Source organism: Camponotus vicinus, unplaced genomic scaffold (genome assembly GCF_025532165.1).
Source record: "Camponotus vicinus isolate PSW18456_S1 unplaced genomic scaffold, iyCamVici1.0 SCAF_13, whole genome shotgun sequence".
NCBI lineage: Eukaryota > Metazoa > Arthropoda > Insecta > Hymenoptera > Formicidae > Camponotus > Camponotus vicinus.
The window spans coordinates 1,797,689-1,825,264 of record NW_028141949.1 but is presented as its reverse complement, the minus strand read 5'-3'; the positions used below and the strand labels follow the sequence as shown (position 1 = coordinate 1,825,264).

Genomic DNA, 27,576 nt, shown 5'->3' with positions numbered 1-27,576 from the left:
TTCTCGATCCTCTCTCTCATTGTATGTATGTATGTTTTTTTCTAGCAGAATATTTTCAGGAAATTAAAAATAAGGAAAAATATATACCATGAAAATATAGCGATAATACATAGATAACCGTTCATTTGCTATATTATTACATCATCATATGTTTAGAAGCTTAAAAGCTTGATAATTCTTATAATTCTGCGATATTCATCTTCTCCTATTATGCTTCACTTTTCTATGTCTTTTTGCTCGTGAATATCTCTGAATGACAGTAAAATTTAAATTAAAAAAGTTTTATCTCGCGCTTATTCTCTCTCTCTTTCTCTCTCTTGATAAGTCTCGATTGCTGTCGAACGTAATCGTATCTTCTTGCTCCGCTAAAGGTGAACGGATAATTTATCGCTCAACTTCGCGACGAAATTGCGGCTCCGACAACCAGGATTTCCTTAACACTTGGATAAAAGCTGAAACTGCACTCACCCGCGATAATGACGCGCGCGGTATGGCTGATCTGGCCCTCCCCGTTTCTGGCGATGCAGGTGTAATCGCCAATGTCCTCGGTCTTGATCGTCGAGAGCCTGAGCTCGGTGCCGTCGTTGAATATCCCGACGTCTCGACCATTGGGTTCGACGGGATTCGCATCCTTGTACCAAAGGATCTCTGGCGTTGGAGTACCCTCAGCCTGGCAGTTGAGTATTATCGCATCGCCCAGATTCACGTATATCATATCATCCGGCGTTATGCTGAATCTGGGTGGCGCTGTAAGTAACAGAAGCGAATGATGCGATTAGATATGATTTGATGTAATCGTATCTTTTGCATTCGTACAATCATAATCTTATTGCTAAAGCGAGTATAACGGATGCGGGGACTCACTATTTCGAATTCATCAGACTCGAAAACGAAATCATCTCTCGCGTAATAGATTACTTTTACAACTTCGTAACATCGTCTTTTCAAAGTTTTACGAGAAATGTAAGCCGTTTATTTTTTGCAAGAAAAGACAGAGGCAACGCATTCTTGGCACTTTGACGATAGAGAGTGGCCGCGGGTAAATCGACGTTAGAAGAACAATCAAGTCCGCGAAGAGACGATGGACGTTTAGAAAACGCTCTTCAAGAAGTTCGGTGTTTTTATCGTCCATCCTCTTTCCATCCCAGAGAAATCACAATGGTTCTTCACCGTCCAGCATTCGCGACCGAGCAAGTGATGCAAACAGTCGACAAGAGTTCTCTTGTCCCAGGATGGCGAAGCGTCCCAAGATCGACGGAATGAAAGGGTAAAATAGCGATGGAGGACGGAATGAAAAGGGAGGAAAAACGAACGATTGAATTTAATGCAAATTCTACATCGTAATAGTTAAGAAAACAGCCCTTCGAGCGATATTCCCTTCGAATCGCGCGTCTCTTCTCTGCTTAGATGAGACGGGGCGATGGAGGGGAAGGGACAGAATTATTCCGTTGGAAAAATTTTAATCGACATTCGGGTGCGCAAGAAATCCGATTATATTGCGGTAAGGAAAGCAGAAAGAGCGCAATTAAATATTCCTGCAGAAGCTTCGCGCAGCGAGTTCCTTACGAATTGTTGCCATTCGGAACAAAGCTCTACCGTTTTTCGAGACATCATCCGCTGCAATGCACCGTTTGTTCACGTTCGTTTGAAGACGAGGAATTTTAATTTCGAGAACAGCACTACGAGAGATACAACTGGAGGTGTGAGATACTGGAAGAAGTAGAGTAAGAGCAAAGAGCAAAGAGAAAAGAGACAGAGTGACGCGAAAGGACGACGGTTTATGACCCTAACGTGCGAGCAAGCGACCGAATGGAGCCGACTACAAAGTATAAAAAGGACCTTAAACGCTTTCTGGTGTCCCGAGTATTTTTCCCTTTGACGCCGTTTGTGGGTATATCCTCGGCGTCGTCACTCTATTGTTGTTGTTGTTGTTGTTGTTGTTGTTGTTGTTGTGAGCACGACCGAGGGGCTCGATGGAGAACGACGGGGAAATTGGGAATAAGCGGTGCGGAGTGACGGGGAAAGAGGGAGGATGAGGTGTAAGGGGGAAAAAGAGGACAACGCGACACATCCTCTGTAAGCCAGCCAAATGTTTTCTCTTCCCTTAGGCCCTTCGTCGTCGTTTATAGCCGAGCAAAACGCGGCAATAAGTTTCTTTCCCCCCGTTCTTCCATCACTTTCTTCTTTCTCTTTTTCCATCCCTGTGTCTCATTTCCCCCATTCGGAAACACGATCTTTTTGCGATCCTCCTTCCCATTTTACTCGCCGGGACGCATTTCTCGGGAGATTTCGCCGAAGCAATGAAGGGCACGACGACAGAATCCTTGAGGAAGGAGCTTCGAACTGCGTGCTGAGCAAGCGAGAAATCTAACTTCGTCCCGCGCGAGATTCGCTAAGACGTTAGAGGATGAGAAACACGACGAGACATGCTTGCAAGCAGTGTGTTTGCTGAATGTACAATTCGCATAGAGAGCCACATCGAAGAATCGGCGGCGTCTTTTTGAAGCGTCTTTTATGATTCGCGTGCTTTCCTTTTCCTGATAGGAAGTCACGTCGACGGAAAGCTCGAAGACGGTCGGGATGAAAAGGAACGCGCGCGACGGCGAATATTTTCATACACTATACTTGCCGATGTTTAACCAAGCGCGAAAGGAGGATATCCCGGAATTTCATGAGTCTCCAGCAATGCGCGAACGCGTTTCTTTCCCGTCTACTGGCATACAGCATTCTCTGACGAGATCTCTATTCTCATTATGAAATGTGTTGGCACGCGCATACGAATATTCTTGAATGAGCGCAAGTAGCTGTGAAAGATCTTCAATGTTTCCAAAAGTTTATTTAATAATACATACAATGCGCGGAAAAATCCACGTAATTTTTGTAACGTTAACCTTAATAAAAGTATGAGAATGGGAATATTACGAATTATGAGTACAAATACACAAATTCCTGGAATTATTCAAACACGACTGTAACTTACACGATTAACTTTTCCCACAAGTGTTATAAAACTGCATTAGCAGGAGTCGTAAAATCTTCTTAAATTTACAAAGTAATATTAACGGGACTATTCGAAGCAGAAATAACGTAATTTCATCTTACATAAGCCGGATAAAAGCTTCGACTAACAATAAGAGCGTTTAGCGCATAGCGAACATAACTTTTATTACTAACAGACAACTTTACGCGAAGGAAAGAAAGTATTCTTTTTTTTTCTCTGTCGCGACACGTTTCACAACATATATCCTGAAAGTTACTTTGCACATTTTGCAGCGATGCGAATTTAAATTTGATGTTTAATCAGAAAAATTAGGCGTGAAATCTCGCTTCATTAATTCTGTATCTCAAAGATGTACTATCGCGAGTTGCAATTGTTTCCGACTTGACGGGGAAGATGCATGAAAACTTGGGATTACTTACCGTGGACGTCTAGATGAAACCAGGTACCGTTCTTGTGACTGTTGGGTGACCTGTTGAGGAAGACGACCTTGCACTTGTACCATCCTTGATCGCTCTCGCGGATGTTCGTCAGATTGAGGCTAGCCTGGCCGTACGGCGAGTTCTCGCTCACCCTCGAGACGCGACCTTCGTATCCTTCGCCACTGTGGGTTGGATACGACTCGTACCATATGTATATCGGTGTCTCCTGCCCCTTGCACCAACACCAACACTCAACATAAACGAGGGATCGTAATGAACGCGTACAAACCGGTGCGAGCATTTGTCCGTCTTTATCTGGACGACGATGAATTTTCCACAATTTCAAATTCTAATAAAAAAAAGAAACTTATAAAAATTAACAAATTGTGTTTGTTTAAAGACATTCGAGATTTGTATTTCCAATCAAAAAAGAAAGCATAAATTATACATATGTATTATGAAACCTTCATTTATATAGCTTCAGAAAGCTTTTCCCAGCGATTTCATTATTTTTGCAGAGTGACCGAAATTAAGCTTTAATCTCGCTTAACGGGGCGAGTCCGGACGTTCATTATTCAGAGAGCTCTCTCTCTCTCTCTCTCTCTCTCTTTCTCTCTTTCTTTCTACACACGCGATCAAACTTCGTTACCCACTCGCACCGGCCGTAAATCATGAGATGATAAATGATGAGACAAGGGATGCAGCGTGTCTGACGAGAGTAAAACGACCTACGGGCGTTATCCGCGCGTACGTCCGGGGATCGCTTGTTTTCCGAGCAAGGAACGCGCAAGGCATGACGAGAATAAGGAGGCGATCTACGACGTCTCCACGTCTTAGCGTCTAAAAGTCTATTAATGAAAAAGCAATGGTTCAATGTGGTCGTACGTGTGGATGACGTCGTAAGTTGGAAGAAACTCACATGCGCTTGATACATTACCGGATGCATGCGCTAAAACATTCGTGCACTTTACCAGCGGAGTTGGGTGCCGCGTAGGAAAATGCGGAAGAATGACAGTACGTGATACACGAAGTGTCGAAGTTCAACCTTTAGAGTAAATATTTCAAGAATCATTACTTTTTTCGTGATATTACATTAACAAGTTTGTATATTTGCAGTGCTTTTGAAGGATATCTAGGAAAGAGAGTGCAGATATGTGCAGGAAAAATTATTCATAGCTTTGTAAATAAACGTACTCCACGTCGCTGTGCGACGAGAGATAGTGCAAAATCCGTGCTTTTGATCTAAAAAAAAAAAATTAAATATGCAACACGTTCATTAAAAAGATGTAAGGACGAATATATTTATTGAAAATTATAATATTTTATGAATTTTATGAATGTTATGTACGAATTTGTTTGTTTAATTTTGATTTAAACGTGTTTGTGACCATCGGCACTTCTGAGGATGAAATATATATATATATAACAAGTTTCAAATACATTAAGAAATTGTGTACACGAAATAAAGCGTAATTATTCTACTTAAAAATTTTGCAAAGAATTTTTCATGCATAGATAAATCTTAGTTAACGATATTAAAAAGATATAAATTTTAATGGCATTAACGCTGGCTCAAGAGCAATCGCTGGTCGTAAATATAAATTTAGATACTTTATTTGAACCTTAATTAAAATTTAGGCCTCGAAGGGACCGAGCATCGTCATTTATTTTTAGCAGGACGAGCTTAGCGATACTCGCGCCTCATCATAAAGAAAATATACGAACGAAAATATGATGAGAGCGCATGGGGTTAGTGTCGTTTTATACACGTCTCATTACGCCACCATTGCGGAAAATTACGTCCTGTTAAGCCGGATGCTAAAACTGCCGGTAAGCACGTATATTTGAGCGAGCCTGCGGAGCTAAAACGGCCCGTGTAAACGCCTGCATTAAAATCCACTGCGTTATCGCTCGTATTAATGCATTTGCTTCAAGACATTTAATCCCTGCAACAACGCGCGAAAGATCCAGCCAGATAAATTCCCTGTTCATGTATGTGCTCCTAGATACGACATGTAACACGGACGGGTAGCACTCAACGTGAATCCAATTGCTTTTTGTGACTTGACGGAACTATATTTCATGCTTTGTTCTCATTATTATTTTCGCAATGATCGATAACAAGAATATGGCGACCATGATACGACGAAATTCTTTATTGGATGAGTATGATTTGGGAAAATTGCCACTCATTGGCCAAGTCGAGGAAATACAATTTCCACGAGGAAACGGCAAAACGATATTAATCACTGACAAATTCCAATAAGAATGCAACAAAGTTGATTGCGTTTTGCGATTGGCGTGTTGATTCGCGAAGGGTTTTACGATAATAATGCGAACCCTCGCAAAATGGCAATCGAGAATCTCGAAAAACTCTGCGTATAAATCTCGATAGTCACGAGGGCACGTTTCCTCGATGCAACGGAAAATCACTTCGACGAACGTAGATCGTTGTGTTTGGCACGTGGGGAGCAATGTGGCGATATTTCGTGCACTTGGCAGACGACGGTTCGCCCAATCTCCCGAGAAAAAATCAGAAAAAGGGAGAGAGAGAAGGAAATAAGGAGAGACGAGGAATATAAACGTCAGATTTGTCATAGAAAAGCCGCGAACGTGCGACGACGAATGTGTCTTACGTTGGACATTGACTGCCCCAGTTGACGGTTTCTATTTTGAGCCGCTGGCCTACTTGCGACGGCGACGACCACCGACGACCCGATGACGACGACGTGCAACCCCCGTGATTTCAATATTATTCTCCCCGGGTGGCAGCACGTAAGAGCGGGCACGTTCGATATTGCGAAGCCGAGAGTTATTGTGCGTCTACCGTACCGGCTGGTGGCGGAATATCGATTTAGATGGATTTATGCCGCTCGTGCTAAAAGTAGCCAGAAAAGATCATTGGCTCTCATTCGTTCCTTCAATCTCGGCGGTTAGGTAACGCTCTTTAGATGCAAGGACGATTTTTCGCTGAAAATTTCTATCTCTGAAAGATCTTCCCTTCGCATTCACTCCCCTTTCATGAAACGCTTTTAGAGCTAGCAAAACGCGAAATTCATAATATCAATCGCACCTGCGCAACAAGTACTTGCGACTTGAAAGAAATCCATAATGGATAAAATGAAAGCTTGACAAGATAAATTAGAGAGCACGCGCGGAGAAAAGGGGCCAAAGAGAAATCGAGAAAGAGAGGAAACTCGAGCGTAGAGCAGTTCTTGATAAAGAACGGCAGAAGAGTGAAAAGCAACAGTACTCCAGAAGGGAGGAGGAAGGAAAAGGGCAAAGGGGAAATTCATGTAAAACTGAAATAAATTACCGTACTGAATGGCACTCTGGAGGGAGGCACGAAACCTATTTTCTCACCCTTTTCTTAGCGCGGACTGGATCGGACGACGACGATAGCGAGGCGCGGCGGCGAATGGAGAAGGCAGACAGATTCGGGGAGAGGAAGGGAAGAGTTGAAAAAAAAAAAAAAAACTTTTCCAACGGGTGGTGCACACGTCCCCGGATTGCCGTTGGGCGAGGCGCTTTCAGTGAATAAGTCGTTCCCTTTCGCGTGAATGCCGGCGCGCCGCGTTTACACGTATGCGCGACAGTCATGTGGGTCACTCGCCTTCGCTTTATTTTTCATTCCTGTATTTTATTCATGCGACTCCGTCCGCACTTTCTTCCTCTCTCGCCCGGGTAAACGCGCCGATGAAATTTAACACGGCCGGGCTCGTACGTGCCCCAAATTTTTTGAATAATGAGAAAGACTGTATTTCTCCATTTCATTTTTATTATCCTATTATAAAAACGTGGAATCTCTTTGCGCAGAGTGAAACAGAGAGATTGCACGAGGAAAAGTAGGATATTCGCTTTCAAAGTTTTTTCCTTTTTTTTTTATATCGGAATGATGAACTTTTCGTATTACATGGAAAGAGAATTTATAATATTCGGAGCGAGAGATATCGTGTTTTTCAGGAAAGATCGCGAATAATACGCAAAAGCGCTTTACACGATGAAATACCGAGTATCGACGTGAGTATGCTTATTGGCTAATAATATTTATCTGGCCGATAAAGTGACTTTATTGAAAGGAGAATGCGGCGCTACCTCCCTCGATTCAACGTGTCAGGCGACGCGTATCGATAATTCAATCTCCGTGGAACGTCCGCATGCGCGAGCAACAAAGTATCGATAAACTTCAAATGCGGCCGTAACTTCGTTTGTCTTATTTCCCCAGCAATGTAAACATTCCGCGTCTATTTCCATCCTTGATCAAGCCACTTTGCCGATCGTTGTATCGAGCGGTTTAACAAAAGTATGCGACTAACTTTTTCCACAAATATATATATTTGTACTGACAATAAACGTGTAATCGTACGCTGTGCGATGCACTATCGTTCAAATTGCAAAAATGCAAATTGTCTCTTCTCTCGCGACGAGTAAACAGATCAATTAAGCCTTGAATTAAGCGTTGAAAGCTATTTTTCGAAGCTCCGTAATGAAAACTTTATCTAGTCGAAGTAACCCTCGGTAAATGGAACTCAATAATTCAGGACACGACGTTTGCTGTGCAACGTAATGGTGCATAATGGGAAGACTAATAAAACAGTACCGATACAGGAGAGCGTAAGCGAGAATCGTGCGTGGGTTGGATCAACGTATCTCCTCTAGTTCCTTATGCGTACCACGATGCTACCGCTTAGGTCATCGGATGCTCGACTGCGGAGTTTATTGCGGAAATTTTGATAATTCATCCCCCGAGCGACATCGAGCGAGGCTAGGCGCGCTGTAACAGGGTTGATATTTAAGGTGGCTGCTGTATCCTCCGGAGATCGAGCCGAACCCGAGGCTGGCCGAACGAGTTAAATGTTAATGAAGAGATTGGTATTCTCGAAATAGCGCAACACACTTTGAAGCGCGATCCGATCGGGATTGAGGAAGGCAGTTTTGACAATTTAATCTATTCTCCGGTGTCATAGTCACGTAGATATGTAGCTACGTTATTAACATTTTCAATATTAGATTTTGTTGATATAATACTAATTATTATATATACGCGGGAAAATATATCGCGGACTGGTTGATACGAGGATTAATGTAAGCTTTAGGTAGATTTATATTCAATTGCATTATTAATATATGCAATATGTTATTATATTATAAACTGCGGTGTCGCGATTATGACCCTTATATTGCGATACTAGTGATGCTAATTATTATGCAACGTATTGACGTACCGACTCAAGCCGTCTGCATGAAAATTCATGAACGTTCGTTTGTACTCGAAACGTTCGATCTGATTTTCGTAGAATCGAATTTATCATTTCTATTTTATCGCGGGCTATTACCGACTAATAATAGTTAGGTTAAAGCCACGATAGAATTGCGAATTCTACGTCTTTTACAGCAGTTAATGAATATTTCAGCGGACCGCTAAGTAGCGGGTGAGTTTCTACGGAAATGTTATTAGAGATCGATATCATTTCCACGAATTGTAACTAGTTCAGAGGTGAAGGGACTTTGCGGAGAAACACAACGATATATTCGAGGCGATTTACAAGAGGAAAGTATCTACCAGTCTTCTAACACGAAAGAAAGTACACTGAATCCAGATTCTATTTAAGATTAAGTGCATCATCTCTTTTTCGACATTGAAAGAAATTATCCCACAAATATGCACCTGTGATGATAACGATGGCTGACGTTAATAATTATATTGTTTATGTAAAATATTAATTCAAATTTTATTAAAGTTTCGTTTATTAATATTCCCACCCTAAGAAACGACAGGCCAGAGGCAACGACCGCTTTACTCGAAAACTTTTTAAAAGTCGATACTATTTTCGCAGGAGTTTGTTTAACGTGGTAGTAAACGATAGAGGACTTACAATAGCCTTGTGCCACGCGATTCATTTCTGTTGCAAACCGCGTTCGATAGAATATTTTTCTAAATACAGCACGTTGCCGCGATATTTCCCATCGACATGGAAACATTATATATATAAGCAAAGCAAATATACATACATATATATATTTTATTCAATATTTAAATTGTCTAAAAAAAAAGATACCGTTGCGATTTTATATTTTATTTAATAGGTTACCATGGTAACCAATTTAATTTTCCTCCATAGATGTTGAAAAAAAATTGTAGCTAAAAAAGAGATTTATACTCTAATAGCAAAATGAAAAATCCGTTATTCAATTTTCTTATGTTAATGTCGTTTATATATGACGAGTTAATTTATTCAATCTTTTTAAACGACGTCTCTAAAACAGGGGTTTATTATATGTTTGAAAGCAGTGTAAGATGAAAGTAATATCAAATTCTTCGGTGAAACATTCTTGGAAGACGATACTTGTTTTGCCAAATTGTTTTGAGTAAGCAACACTTAGCTACTCTTAAGTACTTTTGCCCAATGTTTGCATCAATATTTAATCGAACTCTTTCAGTTTACGTACAAGTTTCACAGAAACTTTGGGAAATTCTGGAAAATTCGTCTACTTTAGCGTGATCTTGAGGCAAATACGTTTCACTTCTCCCACACGATGCCAGTCTGGCTTTGAACCAACATCTTTCCACGAATTTCTCTTGAAGTGTTTAATATTACATTCACGTCTTTCCGTACCATTGCCTTCAAAATATTCAGCATATTAAGTTTCTCGTCGTTAAAGCGTTTCTCAACAAAAATCAAGCTGCATTTGCATTGTTTCTCACTTTTGTACATATTTATCGATACTGTAATTTTTGTTTTCAAATACCTCTACCGCTTCGTCGCTGCTTCATTAAGATAAACAATCAATATTTGCGTTCGCGACCAATTTACATATCCCATGTCAACATTCAATTAGGTCAATTTATACAAACCGACATCAAAATAACCTGAGGGATTGTGAGCTTTAAAATCAATCACGATTTTATAACATTACAAATTGCCCAAGGGAGTTGCCTTGAATTTTGCTGGATCGGGCGAGCCAAGATTTATTAATAAGTTGAAAAACAAGTGCGCGGGTGAGCCTTTGATCTCCTTCAGAGTGACGTTGTAAATCGATGCCATTTTCATGAGCTTATTTAGAAGAGGTTCGACCCGGCGGGGGCGATCGGTGTTCCGGCACTTTACGAAACTCGCTTGCTTTGTACGCGACAAGTTTGGCCGCCCGGTCGGGAACTTACGAGGGCTGGATATCACTTTTGGGAAATGGCAATCAAGTTCTCGGTGAGAACTAATTCCCCTGAGGGGCAAGTGGCACCTGCTCCGCGCTGCCAACGTTTTCGACGTTGTTGCACGAGCCTTGCTTCTCGGGATCGCAAATTGCGAATTTAAAGGACGATCAGGCAACTTGGCAAAAGTATCGCACGGGGCTTTATGCGCTTCGCAATTGACGAAGGGTATTACGACGTAATGCGATTCTTTAACTGAATCCAATTTCGACGTTGCAATTCGTATGAATTATGTATCTTCTTGCGAAACTGCCATCGACTTAGACCGATGGAGATCCGTGGAGTTAAAAGTTCGTCTCCGGACTTTAACTCTTGTTAACGCGCGATTAACTTAACCCGATATCGATCGAGCATCTGCTATTCGATGTAGAGTTTCGAGCTTTACGAGTCTTAAAAAAAGCTGCATATTTTTCATCCTGTAATGTCTATTACGTTTACAACATGTCAAATTGTGTTGCAAGTAATCTATTAAGAGGATGCAAAGTATTCACATTCTTCATCTCTTCTCTTCGATATCCTTTCTCTTATTCCTTCGGCAAACGCTCATCTTCTATTTGGTGGATCATTCCCGAATGATGACACAGATAGATCCAATATCTCGTACAGATCTACTCATACGCGTACACACGTATGCGATGAGTTTGCTATTTGCGAGCTTCTTCTTCCGACAAACAGCGGAGACGTGCCCTGGCGGAAAGTGTGTCGGTGTCGTTCGTAAAATCGCGAGTTCTCGAATGACTCATTGAATTTCCAGAGCGAAAAAGGCAGACTGCAGAAAGAAGGGTGGATAGGTAGACATCTCGTGCCACTTTCCATAGTCGCGTCGGTGGCGAGAAAATTGTCTCGGCAGGGCAAACACTCGACGGCTGTTTATCTTCGCTGCGGAATCCTCTCTCGTATATCCGATGAACGAAAATACCATGCGCGAATGTGTGTCGCACTTATGTACCTCGCGTGTGTGCGCTCTTCTATCGCGACGCGATGTACAATTTCGCTTCTCGATCCTGCTGGGTCGCGGGATAATAAGCATCTTAATTTTACATTGACGCGCATCACGGATTGTTTAACTTGAAAATCATAACCGTCTCCGGTCTCTGATTCGCGCTCGACTGGCTTTTCTGCCTAAATCTCGTGTGTTTAATTTTGCGAAAACACAGAGGGTGGTTTCCACACAACACCTCCGCGGAACACTATTATACGAAATATGCTCGTGAAACATGCGCGAAATTTAAGCCACTAGAGATACATCGTTTGATGCTCTCACGTCAAATTCAAGTTTTGTACGCATCTTGTCGATTCTTATCACTTGGATTTACCATTCATTTTTCGATATATCTAGGAAATTATTAATTATATATCTTTGTTTTTCGTTATTAAATTTACTTTAATTATTGAAATAAAAAAAAGTTAACTCGCGTCTCTATCGTACATACATGTTCAGGATTATTTTTATTTATTTTTTTTCTCGTCAAAATTCATCTGTACTCGAATAATAAATATTATACAAAACGTTTAATTAATTTCACGGAAATTATCCGGACTTTAATTTAATCGCGATTTTAAGCAGGATATTAGAATCTTGCGACCACTAATTATCTCGTTAGCCGCGTCAAGAGAATTGCATTAATATTAACAATGTGAAAAAGGAAAAGACGAAACCGCCAATTAGTGGGAATAATGAGAGACAAATGGCAAAAGAGTAAGAGAGACGAGCGAGTTGTGTCTTGAAACCGCACGTGGGGATCGACCGCGAGTGAGGAACTGTAACCCTGACACAGTTGAGCAGTTCAGCTTGACCTCCGTGCATTCTGCATTATGTATGTAGACCTCCTAACCCCGCGCGGATTCGCCTGCATTGGCCGCGGCAAAGTGTCGCCCATGCTGCATGACAGTGCCGTTTTGCGTTCCTCTAGCGCAACGAGACGCGATTGCAAATTAAGATATTATTCGCTGCGGAATAAATTTATAAGGCTTGATATTCAGCGTATAATCTCGAAGATATTCTCGTGATCGAATACGATGTCGAGAAAAAATTCGAGGGCCTTATAAAAGTGGTTTGCTTTCACTTCTCTTCTGAAAATTTCTATAAAATTCTTGCTCGTAATTAAAGGTTGAAACAAAGATTATAATAATTTAAATAACGCGCATTAAGACGAAATGTAATATTAAAAGAGATTAACATTTTCCACATGCTTGAAGGTTCAACTGTCGGTCAGAAAAATCCTCGTCTAAGACCTCCTTGTTGCTTTGTTTTCCTTGCGATCGCGCTGAGGGAGAACAGAAAAATAATTACCTTCGTGGTTTACGTTCGCCGACGGAATGAAAAGAAAAAGAAACGGATAGTTGAAACGCCGAGGTTTCACCTTACTTTTCCGGGAGAACGATGCCGCTTGTCTACGAGGTGGATAATATTCAGTCGAAACTCGGGAGGGAAACCTGCCAGGTTGCGGGTAACTTTCAGAGACCTCAGAGGGGTTTCTAACAGGAAAAGAGAGGGGACGGGAGCAAAGTTGGACGCGGCGGCAGGACGGGTAAGTCGGTCTCTCTGATGGAGGTGAATGCCTCCCGAGTGGAAGCGCCAGTGAAATTGAATTGCAGGAAGACTCTATTTCTCTTTCTCGCGCGCAAACACGCTCCTATGTCTTTTGTCCTCCCTTTCTCTCTTGCTCCTTCTCTCTCTTTCATACTCTCTCTCTCCCTCTCTTTCTCTATCTCTCTCTCTTTCTCTATATCCCAATTTTGCTTTCGCTCTATCTCGGCTTCCGCTATCTTGCTCGTGCTCCACCGGTTCGCTCTCCCTCCTGTTTCTCTTCATCCTCCATTCATCCCGTCTCTCCTTCCAGTGTTTGCGCAGTTGACTCGTGTCTCCATTTGTTTCATTAAATTACGCCGCGCTCCCTCCTATCCCTCTCTATCCCTCCGTCCGTGATGAGATATATCCACCATCTACTCACCGTCCTCAAACCGGCATTTCCCCATTCGGTGCCATTCGCGGTACTTTTCTTTCAAAATAAAGGAACGCGGGAAACAAGAAGGAGAGGCCTCCATTACGTTCATCCAACTCTTCAACCCTTTCTTACAAATTTAACGCCTCCCCTTGTTTCCATTCTTCTCTCTCTTCCTCTCTCCTTTTCTCTCCCTGTCTTCTGCAAGAAGCAGCCGCCCGATATTAGCGAACGGGCGCATTTACCGACTGGCTTTGTGGAAAAACATACGTCCTTCGTGGAGGGTACTCGTTAAGAGTAAAAGAAGCAACGGCTGGTAGGAAAGGCGAGGGTGGCCGGAGAGCGAAACAATGAGAGTCAGCATTCTCGCCACGAAGTGCGCGCATTAATTTGCATTCTCCACTTATATTTACGCGGCTGTAATTCCATTGGAGAGCCCATGTCTCGATGAATGGTTACGCTACAAAAACATTTAAAAGCTCGCAGCTATAACCGAAGAATTATTCGTTATTATTGCGCACCTTCATGGCGGAAATGATTGCTCTCTCGCTGGTAACCTCGTTATCCGCGGCATCAGGAGCCACAAGAGAGAAAATAGGCAGATATTCATAAATAATCGAAATAATTCAATACGAGAATAATATATTCTAAAGTAGTAATTTCTCTCATAATTACAAATAAAAAAAATTGAACTCTACGCGATACTAATTTATGATATTATGCAATTATCGATTATTTATAGAATACATATTTTTCACGCGGCGAAGAATGAAAGACGATGCAAATATTCCATTCCGAAACGCAAAAATTAAGTCGATTATGGTACGAAACGCGCTTGCAAATATTTTCCACGGAAATATATTTTTCTTTCGCATCAATTAATGTGGCCGCGGGAAGAATAATGGTTTCGTGTATAAGCGTTGTTATTATTATACACACGCAGAGTGCTTTTGTGTCAGTCTCCATGTACATTCAGGATATTCGTCGGATGAAACAAGATACGGCCTGCGCGAGCTCCTGTCCTTCCAGCAAGTTTGCAGAGACAACCTTCCAGCGGGGGTGGCAATGGAGCCGCCCTACCTTTCGCTCTGTCGAGAGAGCGCGCGTTAATTTTCCACGTACGTTGGCGGTGCGCCGCATAATCTCATCACGGGATGCCACCTGGTGTGGATGCCGTGTCGTGAAAGCCGCGAAATAAATGCGTGCGTGCACGTAAGTTTAACCGGTGCAGGTGCGACCCGGATTACAAATATGCGAGCGTCGCGCGAGCCATTCTCCGCAAAATTTTGTTTCTCCATTTCGCACGGTCTGGGAATTTGCGTTTTTCTTTCCTTTTTGTTTCGTCGCGACCGAACCAGTTAGAGGGCACATAAATGCAAATTGTCGCGTATGCAAATGCGTGTTTCCACCGGCACGTACCGCTGCTCTCTTACACAATGCCTTTTACAAGGGACATTCAAAAACTCACCCCCATCCTGTGACTTTAACGCGAGTGGGAATAATTTTAACACGGTTTTTTGCTTCCGCTAACAGTTTAAGAGACGCGAGCGATCATCCTTTAGCCGCTTACCGAGCGAAACCAATCGAGAGATATTTCAAGTTAAAGCTCTCGCCGATCCGTATTATACAAATCGAGTAAACCGCATAACGTTTTCTCTCCGTTTTCAATTTTATTTTTATAGCGCGCGTGAAAACTGTGCATTTTCAAAAATCTCCACCGCAATTATGTAGCTTCTCTCTTTCGGTTTTGATATAATTCACGTTCCGCGTGTATGTTTAACGCTGTTTGTCGCAAGGTAATCCAATCAAGGGTACCTCATTTCGCGCATACGCGGAATAATTGAAAAGAAAAACACATACACATACGCGGATAAAAAGGAGGGACGTAAAATGCAAAGCAGATGGAAACGCGCGAGAGATAGTCGTTGGAAGCGTTAGTCGCGAATAGCAGAAATCTGCATTCCTGGTGGTTGCAGAAAGGGCCATTGGCGAGTAGGCTCACACGTGCAAAACAAACTCCGGCTTTAATGCGAGTTTGTGCTCCGCGGATTCGCTCACGCGTGATCCAGAGAGCCGCCAAAGGGCAAATAAAATGCGTTTCGACGTCTCGTCTCTTTCATGTGTGTGTATATATTGGACTCATAAAAAAGCCATCGAAATTATCGGCATGTAGCGCGATTTTTACGCGTACTTTTACCGAATTTATTTCAAACAAATTTCGAAAAGCATGGAAAAGCATTTCTTTCTCTCTTCCTTTCTCTTTCAATCTTTCTGCGGTTTTGGTTGAGAGAATCGAAGGTAATGCATCTTCTCTCTCCTCAAATGCAAATCAGATGCAATATAGAGGAGCCACAATTTATCAGAGTGCTTTTTCCTCATTCATCGAATCAATTAGACGCGCCCGAGTTAGAAGACCGTGGATTTTCGTGTTCATATCTCTGACACGGATGCGCGAATACGAATATGCACTTCGAATATTGACAATTGCGCGTTTTTCGTAAAGTACTAAATTTATTTGTGCTTTACGAACAAGCAAACTATAACACGAATGCGCTTGTTAAACGATTCCATTTGATTCGCCTTGCAGGAAAAAATTTTTTGGTATAATGTCAATATAAAAGTATGAGTTTTAAGGTAAATATCTCTGCATTTTTGCGCTTCTATGATAACAGTAATATTTGTGAGAAATTTCCTTCGTTCAAATATTCTGCATTAACCGCTGTTTTCGCGAAATAAAAACAGCTCTGCAAACGAAACTCCATGGAAGACATTGTACGATGCGTTCCCTCTCATTAAGAATTTTTTCGAGCCTCTTAATTATGAATCGTAGCCTTTTAATTATCGCCGTTAATTGCAATTGCAATGCGAGCCATTGCACCTCGCGGTCGCGTCAACCACGTGCGACGAAAAAATGGTATCCGCAGGGAAGCGCGAGGAGCTAGTTTCGCGCTATGGACGAGCGCGGGGGTGCAAAAAAGTCGGACGGGAAGAGAAATTAGTTGTCAGCTGCAGAGCGCCATAGACAGGGGGCGAGAGCGACGGTCTGAGGGAGGGAACGAGAGGTTGGTAACGGGAACGGAAGAGGGAGGAGGGTTCGAATCGTGAGAGGACGAGGTGGTCGAGACGATGAAGGAGAGCGGCTCAAAAGCCCCGGGCTTCTCGCGTGATTTATGCGAGATTCCAGCGATGCTACGCGTAAAAAAGAAAACAGCCCCTCGCTGTGTGCCAGCCCTCGAGCCCCGCGACCCCCGTACCCCTCCCGGCTCTCCCTCCTTCGCTCGTCGCGAGTCGTCTGGAAATGGAAATGGCCGGGACGCATCGTTCCGCTGCTGGAGATCTCCCGCTTTCAGGAGCATTTTCCGTGGGACAGGAAAAAGAACGGCCAGGAAGAACTGACCCCGGCCGGGCTCCCGCTTCCCGAAGTGATTTGCCAAGACACGGTAATTAATGTTAATAGAAGAAATGCTGGAATGGTTGAATGTAGATTGGAACGTGAAGCGTGAAATTTAAATTTTTTTGCGATACATACATAGTGGACGCTTTCTTGCCATGAAACTATAGACACTCGGGAGCGAGATGGGACAATCGCGCGTAAAGCGTTTCTCTCTTTGATACTCTACCTCCCTTTTAAAGCTGCACATATACATTTTTTATTTCGTCATATAAATGATTCTCATATATTTAATTTCTAACTTTTGCTACCACGAATATTTTTTTACTCGTATTTTAAAGTTATTTTATCATAATGCAGTTTCTATCATATGCCTTTTATATTTGAATCTTACTAATTCATCGATATCGATTATATACATATCAATTATGAACCAATTGTATTAGAAATTAATTTGATTTAATTAAACCATGCACACAGCCGAAATTCGATGCAGGTCGAACAGTGCCGAATAAAACATTTGTTTGCCGCGTTACGTGGCCTTCGACGGGCGAGATTTGCTTATAGAATCGCATTCATGACGTTCCGTAACCGTCGACCCAACGACACGATTATGCTCGCGATTAATTTCTGTCATATCGATTCCGGGCGTGCAAAATATGTTCGCGCAGTACTTATTACGAGAAGGCTGCCGATCATTATAAAGTCATGTCTACATTCTCGAGATTGCACGTCGAGCACGAACGCGGCTTAAGATCGCGCGGGGTGTTAACCAGTCGCGAACGATCTGCGATCGCAGTGATCATGATGTTGACCCGCATGATCGATCGATCGATTAATTAATTACGGGGCGATTTGCGTAGTCAATATTGAATCCAACGGTTAATATGCGTTTCCGGGCGACGCGATATGCAGGTATTTTCGAGATCCAGTATCGCTAGAATTCCATTATCGTTAGAACCATCCGGCGCAGCGACATCTCAACATCACCCGTCGATTTCGCCCGCATTTTAATTATACTTTGCAGACCACGAATTTCACATGCGTTTTTTTTCACGATACAGTTCTCACTCCTCGCACGGCGGTCGTCGATAACGCTATATAATTCGTTGAATCGCGCGCGAGATCGGTATCGTATCGCGTTTAAATTTTAATCAATTTATCTCTCCCGGCAATTACCGACCGGCGAGATGATATCTCGCGCCAGTGGGCCCACCAGATTAACGGGATATTGTATTATATTGATCGCGAGACGCGCCGATAAGTGCAACGCGACGGTACAAATTCGTGGCGACGCGTTAACGTGCATGCGACTAATGCATAATAAGGAATATAACGGGAGATAATCGCATTAACAAGCAGGCAAGATTATCTACGCGCATGCATTACACATCGCGTTGCTCGCAGCGGTAACGTCGAGTCGCGCGAAAGGAAGGGGTGCGTCGCACCCCATCCGCGCGATAACTTTTACACCCCGTACTTTCGTGGCAAGATCGCGTATGAATCGCAGCGGGTCACGGTGCAATTTACCGCTAGATTCGACGCCGCGATTCGTACACAATCGCGCGATTTAATTGCGCCCGCTCGGCGAGATATTTTTACGCGACAACCGCACGTGTTTCGGGAGCCGTCCCCTCCCCGATTAAATCCGTCCGCCATCACCACCGCATGCAACGCGCAAGCAACGACAACGCATGCGAGGCACCAGAGGTTAGAGAGACAGAGACATGATTTTTCAATTTTCCGTCCACGAAATAGATGTGGGAAAGTGCACTACTCCGCATTGTTTCGTGATGGACGAGCTCGTCGTTCCGCGCGAGTAATTCGAAATACTCGTATATAGGTGTCGGTGCATTGAAAGAAACCGAGGGTCAAAGTTGAATCAATTCTAATAAGCGGGATGTGAAGTCTGAACCAAATATCGTATCGTTTCATCGTTTTTATAAAAGAAAAATTAATGCTAAATATTCCAATTTAATTAAAATAATTAAAAGATAAATATATATCTACCATTTTTTTACTTTTACTTTCACCCTAAGTTACCACAAAAATCGTTAAATAAACTTTTTTTTTTAAGAATGCGTTACATGAAATATGATAAACGCATAACGGAACAGCGTGTAAAACTCCGATAAAGCGATCTCGAGTTCTTTCGCTGTTTTCTTATCGCGAGGATAAAAAAATGCGAAGATCCGTGAAACGGCGAGCTTGTCGTTCGAAAGAGCCGCGACGAGTCGTGAACGCGCGCAACGCGTTGGATACTTATATTTAATCGGAAAGAAAATCTCTCTCTTACGAGACGAGCAACGTCTCTTGGTGCGACTTTACGAGCGTGTAGGCGATCCGGCGTGGGTTTCCGGGCTACGCGCGTCACGACCGGACTGGCTCTTCCGCTCTCTCTCTCGAAACGGTGCAACGAACTCTCCATGAAGAATCTACCACGAGTCTCGCCATCGAGCGCGTGCGAGCGCACGTGAAAAATTGCATCCCGTCGATTCATGACGCGAAAAAAAAGTCTGTTACTCCATAGTATACGAAACATCATTCCGCGTGTAATCGTATTACGAATAAAAGTCCGAAAATTCGAAACAGATTAATCTCAACTGACAGATTATGCGTCACGAATATCTGTAAAGCCAGATGTCAATGATCTTTAATTAATAATTTTTATCGCAAGTTTACGCTCCAATAAACTTTTGGTGTTGTCAAAATATTGACATTTCATAAATGAATGTATATTTTTCAGCAGCTTTTAATTTGTTCCTTCATTACGTCTACGAATCAATGTATCGCTCATTTTCATCACGCGTTCGCACCGATGGCTCCACATGTACACATGTATATCGCGATTGTATGTTATGTTATCACATGAGATGCGTATGAATGAAGATAGTCTTTTGCATTCGGATGATTCGGAATTAATTTGTAGTTGATATTGATTAAATGATCGGATGACGTCATTAATTGATCGTACATAATGTGCTCTGCCCTCTCCAGTCCGGATGAGATACATTTGTGACAATGTAAATACGTTACTTTTACTCTACTGGAGCGAGATAACTTGCGGCAGTGCTCGCTCGCTCGCATGAACGAGAAGGCGTGTCCCGTTCGCCATTATCGATCCCATCAATTTAAATCAAACAAGATACAGAACGATAAACGGAAAGATGTATAAGCGCGTAAAGCCAACAAATCATCGAAAATATACGGCCAATTTAAAATCTCTCAACAATAACGTTGCAGTAACATTTCAAAAACGTGTGCCCTCCGTTGCGCTCTGCCTCGCTGGTTCAAGCTCTGGTATAAGCTTACTAGCAGAACCATATGTAACATTCACTGTCAAGTAATTTTGTGCGAATATTGGAAAAAATCCTGAGAACATTCCAACACCATTGACACTACCTAGCTCGGCTCAACGAAAATCACTATATTCCGTAAATATTCGATTAATATGTAAATGTATCTTTGGTTAGATATTTCATTAAAACGTTATATCGTGTAAAATTTATATTGATTATTACCCATCAAAATGAAAGATAACGATTTTAGATTAAACGTTAATATAAAAAATTCTAAAAATATAATAATTTTTTTTATTTCAATCCGAATCGATTCGACTAATATATTTTGTAATAAATTATCTAGATTATAGGAAAATTTTAGATTCTTGAGATTTTATATTAAAATATATTACTCGGAACGTTAACGTAATTAAGAAAACTTTTCGAGAGAAAAATAATTGCAATTCCCTATTAATTTTATATCGATATTTTGAAAATGACATTTTAATTGATAGAAATGGAAAAGAGAGAAAAGTTAGCTTGCAGAATTCATGGAAAACAGTTATTTATTCGAACACACGACAAGTCGAGTCGTGCCCGTGTTCTCTCTCTCTCTCTCTTTCTCTTTTTCCCATATTGCCTCTTCACGCCCCAGTTCACGATTATGCAACGTTAAATCGGGGAATTAAAAAAGAAGTCTCGGAAGTGCAAATTTCTTTCCACGGGAGTGAACGCGCGCCGGGTGAACTGCGATAATTTCCAGTGGATTTCCATCCGAAGAAATTTAAGATATCTCGCGGAGTGTGTCTCTCGATTAAGCGTCGATTGAAACGTCGATTTTTTCCATTACTCTCTCTCGTGACGATTATTATATTTATATTCCATTACTCACACGCTGCTATCTTCATTATTTTGTACCTTGCTGTATCAGTACTAATTATCCGAAATTATAACGCGCTATTGCTATAATTCGACGAGCGTTAAGAGGGTGTTAATGGCGTTGGAAGGCGCGCTTGCGATTTTATATGCATCAATTGCCCGGAAGAAGCCAAGTGAAAGGAGACTGTTCGCTCGATATAATGCTGAGCAATTCTCTTCGAACGCCGCTTAAAATCGAGTCGCGATGGTATACTAGCAGCTTGCTTGATACCAGAAGCGTGGCGCACTCGAGGAGTGCCCCCGTCTTTTTTAACTCACGGATATAGAGAGCAGAGGCGATATCGTCCGATATCGTACCGTGTCGCCTACCTTCTTCTCCCATTGGAGAACGTAGGGCACTGGGTGCTCACCGGGGAACTCTACGTGACAGTTGAAGACAACGCTCTCCCCGAGGATAGCCGTGATGTGCACCGCGTCCTGTTGGCAGAGTCCTGGAACAAAGATCATTGTCTCGTTAGTAATATAATAATGAATATTTCGAAATTGAATAAACAGGAATTTTAAAAGAAGAAAATGAAAGATTACTTCTTATCTCTATAAGTTTCTTTATTATAATATTATTGTCATTAATAATGCGATTATTTTTCAATCGAATGACAAGCGAGCGAATGTCAGCTGTTGTCAAGTCATGCTGTAAAAATGACAGCTGAAAAACGAAGTGAAACCCTCGTTTCGAGTTTGCCATTCCAAATTTTCCGCACTTTCATCTCGCGTTCGCGAGAGAGGCACGGAAGCTCGATTTTTGCCATGGAAAGAAAACTGCGCGAGACGGCTCGTACTCCGACGGGAAGGCATTAAAAGCCATTAAAGGTAAATCAGGGGCAATGGTTGTCGTCGTTCTCTTTTCCGCGAGCCTGGGAAATCCGATGCCGCACGCGAATAATGTCGTCGAGGTCGCGTAAGATTAACTTCGCATTAACCTCCATGCGATGTCCTAAGATCGAGTGCGACCTCGATTTCGTATGCTCGAGATAACACCGGCCAGAAAAATTCCTTTCGCGTGTCGCGCGTGATAACGTGATGTTCCACTCGCGAAATTTTTCCAGCGCGATGTTAACGGACAGTTAGCATATCTCGATACTGTTTCTTGCCAGTCTCCCTGTTTACGAATGGCAACGAGGAAACATCGTTATAAATTATATATCGGGAAATGTCGAGACCGGTGGGAAAAAAAGTAGCCGATCGTGACGCGGTGAAACGACGATGGTAAACACGTCGGAGAAGAGGATAATGCAGGCGAGCCTGAGGAAGAAACTTCTTCGGGATAATTAATGTTCTTAGAGCAAAAGAGGAACACGATGAATTAAAGGGCACTACTATCGAAGATAAATTGATATTCGAAATTCAAAGCGCCCTTTCTCTCTTTTGACTCTTAATACGGAAATTGTCTGTATATTTTATGATTAAATACGTGGAGACTCTAAACGCAAATGATATTTAGACGTATGTACATTAAAGAAAGTACTAATTGGTAATATATGCGTGGTATCCTTTAATTTAATTTAACAATACTTGCATCAAAAACTAATTATGTTAAAGCTAATATATATATATGAATCGTCAAGCTTAAGTGTCTGTTATAAAATACTTACAATACATCGTCTCGTTTTTACGCACTATTTATTTTGCACTTTGTAATGATATTAATTTCATTCACTGATGATTTCATTAATCAAAGATTGATAATTACTAAAAGAAACTTTGAGCCTTCTCGTGTTACAATCCCAACTGTTAGCGATCTTGTATGAATAAAATATTGTAAACAAATACTATTTACGTCTGGGTTCGTTCAGTATATTTACAAAAAAGATCGTGATACAAATCAAATAAGGAGCAAAAGAAGGCTAGGAATCAAAGATTGTCGACGACCCTACTATGGGTCCTTTTCAAAGTCAAATCAGTCAGGAAAAACATAATAATTATTAAAACACAACTTAACTGAATAAAGAAAGAAGTTATATTATGTTTTTCTATTTGACTTTGGAAAGAACCTAGAGCAGGGTCGAAACGTCGTCGACAGTACATTTTAAACATATATTTTTGCGCTTCTTATTGCATGTAAGATAAATAACTTTACAAATTTCTATCATAATATATTATTAGTATCATGCACCTGCGTCTTTGATTCCTTCTTTTGCTTCTTATTTAAAAAAGATCCTGTTTTAAGAATAAATTTACTTTATTTAGCAAACTTTTCGACGAGATATGTTATAAATTCTTATAGCGTGGATACTTTTGCCTAATAACTTATATTTTTTGATCCCGATATAATTATATCTTTCCAAAAGAATCAAACAAAAAATTAATTTACTTTTTCTTTATAAGAGACTTATCATTTTCAAATAATCCCGAGAGAGAAAAATAAGCGAAATAAGAAATAGAGTTTGTCAGATGCCTAAAACACATCAGAAGGAAGTCTATTGTGGCGAGAACGAAAAGATCCACAAATACTTAAAATAATTCATAGAAGTATATATGTCAGCGCAGTGTCTCTATGTGTGTGCTATTCGCGCAAAGTAATCGCAAAGTTTTGTGTCGCAAGAAGCTCTATCGATCGAGGGAACACAAATCGAGAATGACAGCCGATCTACTTTGCGTTCGGAGAAAAGTTCGCGACTAGGAAATATCGATTTGACTGCTGACAAGCAAAGTTGGGACGAATCTGTCGTGGCCCTTCCATTTTCGTTTTATCCTGGCCTTTCGTTGCTGCGTCACGATCGTCGCGATTAACGTTTCACTGCGGTAAACAGCTGCCGCATTTTCATGGACTTTTTACTACTTTGCAAACTACTGTTCTCCTCGAGTTCTTAATGCAGTAGTGCCATTACGATCTAAATTTTGTCACGAAACGACTGTTACTTTTGATTGATGTGTATCCTGCAATTATGCAAGACTTCAAAATTCAGCATAAAATATATTACTAATTTTTTTTTACAATAAAATTAATATAAATACTTCAAATGCTCCAAAATGTCAGCAACAATTATATAATAAGATGAATTATTATATTAATTATTATATTAATTAACATACGCGAGCTATTTTAAAATTTTTATGATTTTTTATACAATAACATGGTTCGCCAAAGTGCGATTTCTCATTGCACACAGTTTCCCAACTATACGAGGGGGGGGTTTCACCTTTGCGTACATTATGCATCTGTACAAGCGACGTCGCTTAATGCCTAGCTAACTTTAGAAACAGTCAAACCTCGCGTCAAAGCGCTCTGCTGTAATGTCGGTAGCTTGGAGAAAACTGACGAACGAAACCACAGAAAATCGCTAACATCAAGGGGGAGAGAAACGCGCGAAAGGCGGCAGCGGTCCCGAAACACAATGGCATCCATTTCGAATAATGGACGCGACTTTGATAGCTGTCCCCTTTGAAATCCCCCAATGTTGTAAATACGACACATTTTTGGCATTCGTATGCGCATACGACAAAGGGGACCATAATAAATCTCTCCTCTTCGCGCAAACCTCCGAAACGTGTTTCACAACGACAAATCTACGGCGCCAGATGAGTTCTAAATCGGAGATATTTTTATTCAAAAAAAGTACAAGGGAATTTTAGGGTAAAATTGGGTTACGTTAAATGCGTCATCTCGTTTGACGTGTGTCAATATTTATCGCGGTACATATTTATTATATTAAAATCATTGCACTGTAATATTTTTTGCCATTTTATAGTTACAGAATAAGAATCTAGGATGCGACACAAAAAAATTGTAGCAAGTTAAACAAATTCAGCAAACCGGTGAAAATTTTAATTAATTTTATTTAACATGAAATATATTTTTTTATTTTATTAATTTCGAATATAAACCAGAACATTTACATCCCCGAATAATTATGTCACATTAATATTCTGAAATTAAATATATTTCTTTCACGAACGATGTCTCGCGATGCGCATTCATATTTATATAGATGCATATAGACATATTACTTCGAAGCCATATATACCCATTGTGTAATATCATAGATGTTCTCTTCCGGTGAACCATCGAAAGTTCGACACTTCGCCGCAAGCATTTTTCTCGATAAAAAATGTGCGCATCGCGACCTGGTAACATTCAATGCCATGAAGGAGAAAAGCCACGCTAACTCGTACATCATGTTCGACATTTCTGATCGTTTAAATGTAATAAATCGAAATAACGAGGGCGATACTCCAAGAACTTCTCGAGGATCGAAAATTGCTTCGGACCGTTCAAGCGATACATGATCTCTCGAGATTCTTCTTTCAACTAACATCTTGATTCCGATTCCGTAACCTTCTCGCGAATTGTCCCTCTCGCGTCCCTAATTTAATTTGAAATTCAATTTTTTCTCTCGCATTACGTTCGTCGCAATATCCGAACATGATCGACGCGTCGCACACACATGGGGTGGTATGTTATTAACGTAACGGGGACAGAGCCGTGACGATATTATTGATATCGTACGACGAAACCGGCATAACGCCCTTTGCTCGTGCAACACACAACCCGTTTTAGTCCGCCCTCTCGGTGTATGCGACGCGAATAATAATTCCAACTTGAACGCGCAACCGACGCTGCATTTGTACGTCCATTATCGCCATTGCCGGCACCCTCCTGGGATACCGCTGCAACCAAATAACCGTTTTTATTGTTACTTGTTATTAAATTTTCAACGGTCTGTCTGCAGCGTGCGGGCGCGTGTACGCGACGGGGACACCTCGTTATCTCCGGAAAGCGAGCTCATGAAATAAAGCCACCCTGCATTTCGTCTGTACCTATACGTATGTGTGTATCGCGGTAATTATAATTATCGTTATGTGCGCGATGTGCGCTAATTTGTCCGTTGAATGAACCAACTGCCTGGAAAGATACTTATATACCGTGAAATCCAACATTTAACATCATCTTCACGTATAAAAACGGATATTAAAATATCGGAATATTAAAACATTCTCATGCAGATCGGAGTTATTTGTTCAAGATTCATGTAACATGTGCCACGAGAGATCAGCGAAATGATACACGCGAATCTATGTCTAGATCGCATCTCTTGATAATATAAAATTGCCGATCTCATTTCTAATTAAGATGATTGACGTTCTTACAATTTTCGCAGCATCGACGGTTTGTAGGATCCATCGATCATGCGTGATAAATCTTGCTGCGCGCTAATAATTGATACACGCGTTACGAATTATTTGTTTTTCAACCTTATAGTCGAGTGAAACTAGGTTGAATCGTATTACCCGATCATCGAAAATCTGAAGAAGGTGCGAGCAACCGGCGCGGAAATTCTCTTTATGCGCGGAAAAGACTTTTCCGTTTCACAGCCCGTTAAACTCGGCAGGAGAAAGGGAAAGGGGAGAGGGATGAGAGTTAGACAGACAGAATCACTTCCACGTCGTTTTGGCAAACCGCCTTTTACTTCGCGGTTGTTTTTCGCGACGAGATAAACAGATTGAGCAATTCATTTGAATGTTTCGTGGGGAATATATGCAGCTAGGTGTATGGATAAAACGCGAAAAATTTCGCTTATCTCCACTCGTTGCAAAAACGAAATATTTTACTTCCGTCGTTCTTGTCGTGTTTTGAAATAAAATATTTCATCCCTATTTTCGCAAGCTGAAATAAATATTGAATTAAAACCATTTTTCAATTTGTTTTCTTTCAGTGGGAATCTTATAATCAAAATTTTATACGTATAAAAAACTTTTAATTACTCATTTAATAAGGCCCATATGCTCTGTTTCTCTTTAATTTAATTTTATACATAATTTATTTAAAACTGAAATATTTTTCTAGAGAATGTGAAATTTATTATTGCATTTTCGAGTACACTGTTACAATTCGCGTTCGTTCGTATACACGAGAGTATTAAAACAAGCTCAGGAAATAGCTTCTCATCTTTACCAACGAATTTTCAAATACCACCGAAGCGTGAAATTAGCAAGCCGTTCCATCAGCTTGCCATGCTTCGTGTAAGCTAAATAGCCAGATATGTGTTGAAACGGCATCGCACGCGAGGTACCCAATTGGATGAAGCGAAAGGTGGAGCAATTAAGTAGAGCTAACGAGTATACTATTACCTTAATGAGTTCAGGATTCAAAGATAGGTTTTAATTATTTCGAATAAACGAAATTTCGGTAAATGTAGTTTAGGCCCGACGTGAAACACGAAAATCCTCTTTCGTGAAAACGAACCGTCGCCTCGAGGGTTTCGCCCCATCAATATCGACTTTACTCGGGCTATTTCGAGGTTTGTACGTGCGTTTGCCGTGAGAGCCATGTTTGTTGGAAATAGATGAAACGCGGTAAAAAGAAAAAGAAAAAAAAAGTTCGTATTTATCTTCTTTTAAGTCTTAACGACCGCGGTGTAACTTGCTGCCTTAAAGATGATGCATGCAAAA

At 41.2% G+C, this 27,576-nt stretch overlaps 1 protein-coding gene across 16 annotated transcripts in view; it reads right to left on the bottom strand.

Moving 5' to 3' along the window:
• LOC145963887 (protein turtle) overlaps positions 1–27,576 on the bottom strand; it is a 103,819-nt gene that overhangs the window by 28,651 nt on the left and 47,592 nt on the right. For 11 of the 16 annotated variants that reach the window (XM_083086189.1, XM_083086186.1, XM_083086191.1 and 8 more), the window contains 3 exons: positions 21,445–21,617; positions 3,421–3,769; positions 469–747 (listed from right to left, as the gene is read on the bottom strand). In XM_083086189.1, the coding sequence (XP_082942315.1) occupies positions 469–747; positions 3,421–3,769; positions 21,445–21,617 (801 nt within the window). Of the gene's footprint in view, positions 1–468; positions 748–3,420; positions 3,770–3,884; positions 20,525–21,444; positions 21,618–27,576 lie in introns of those variants that run through there. The other 5 variants (XM_083086196.1, XM_083086192.1, XM_083086197.1 and 2 more) reach the window with 5 other exon arrangements.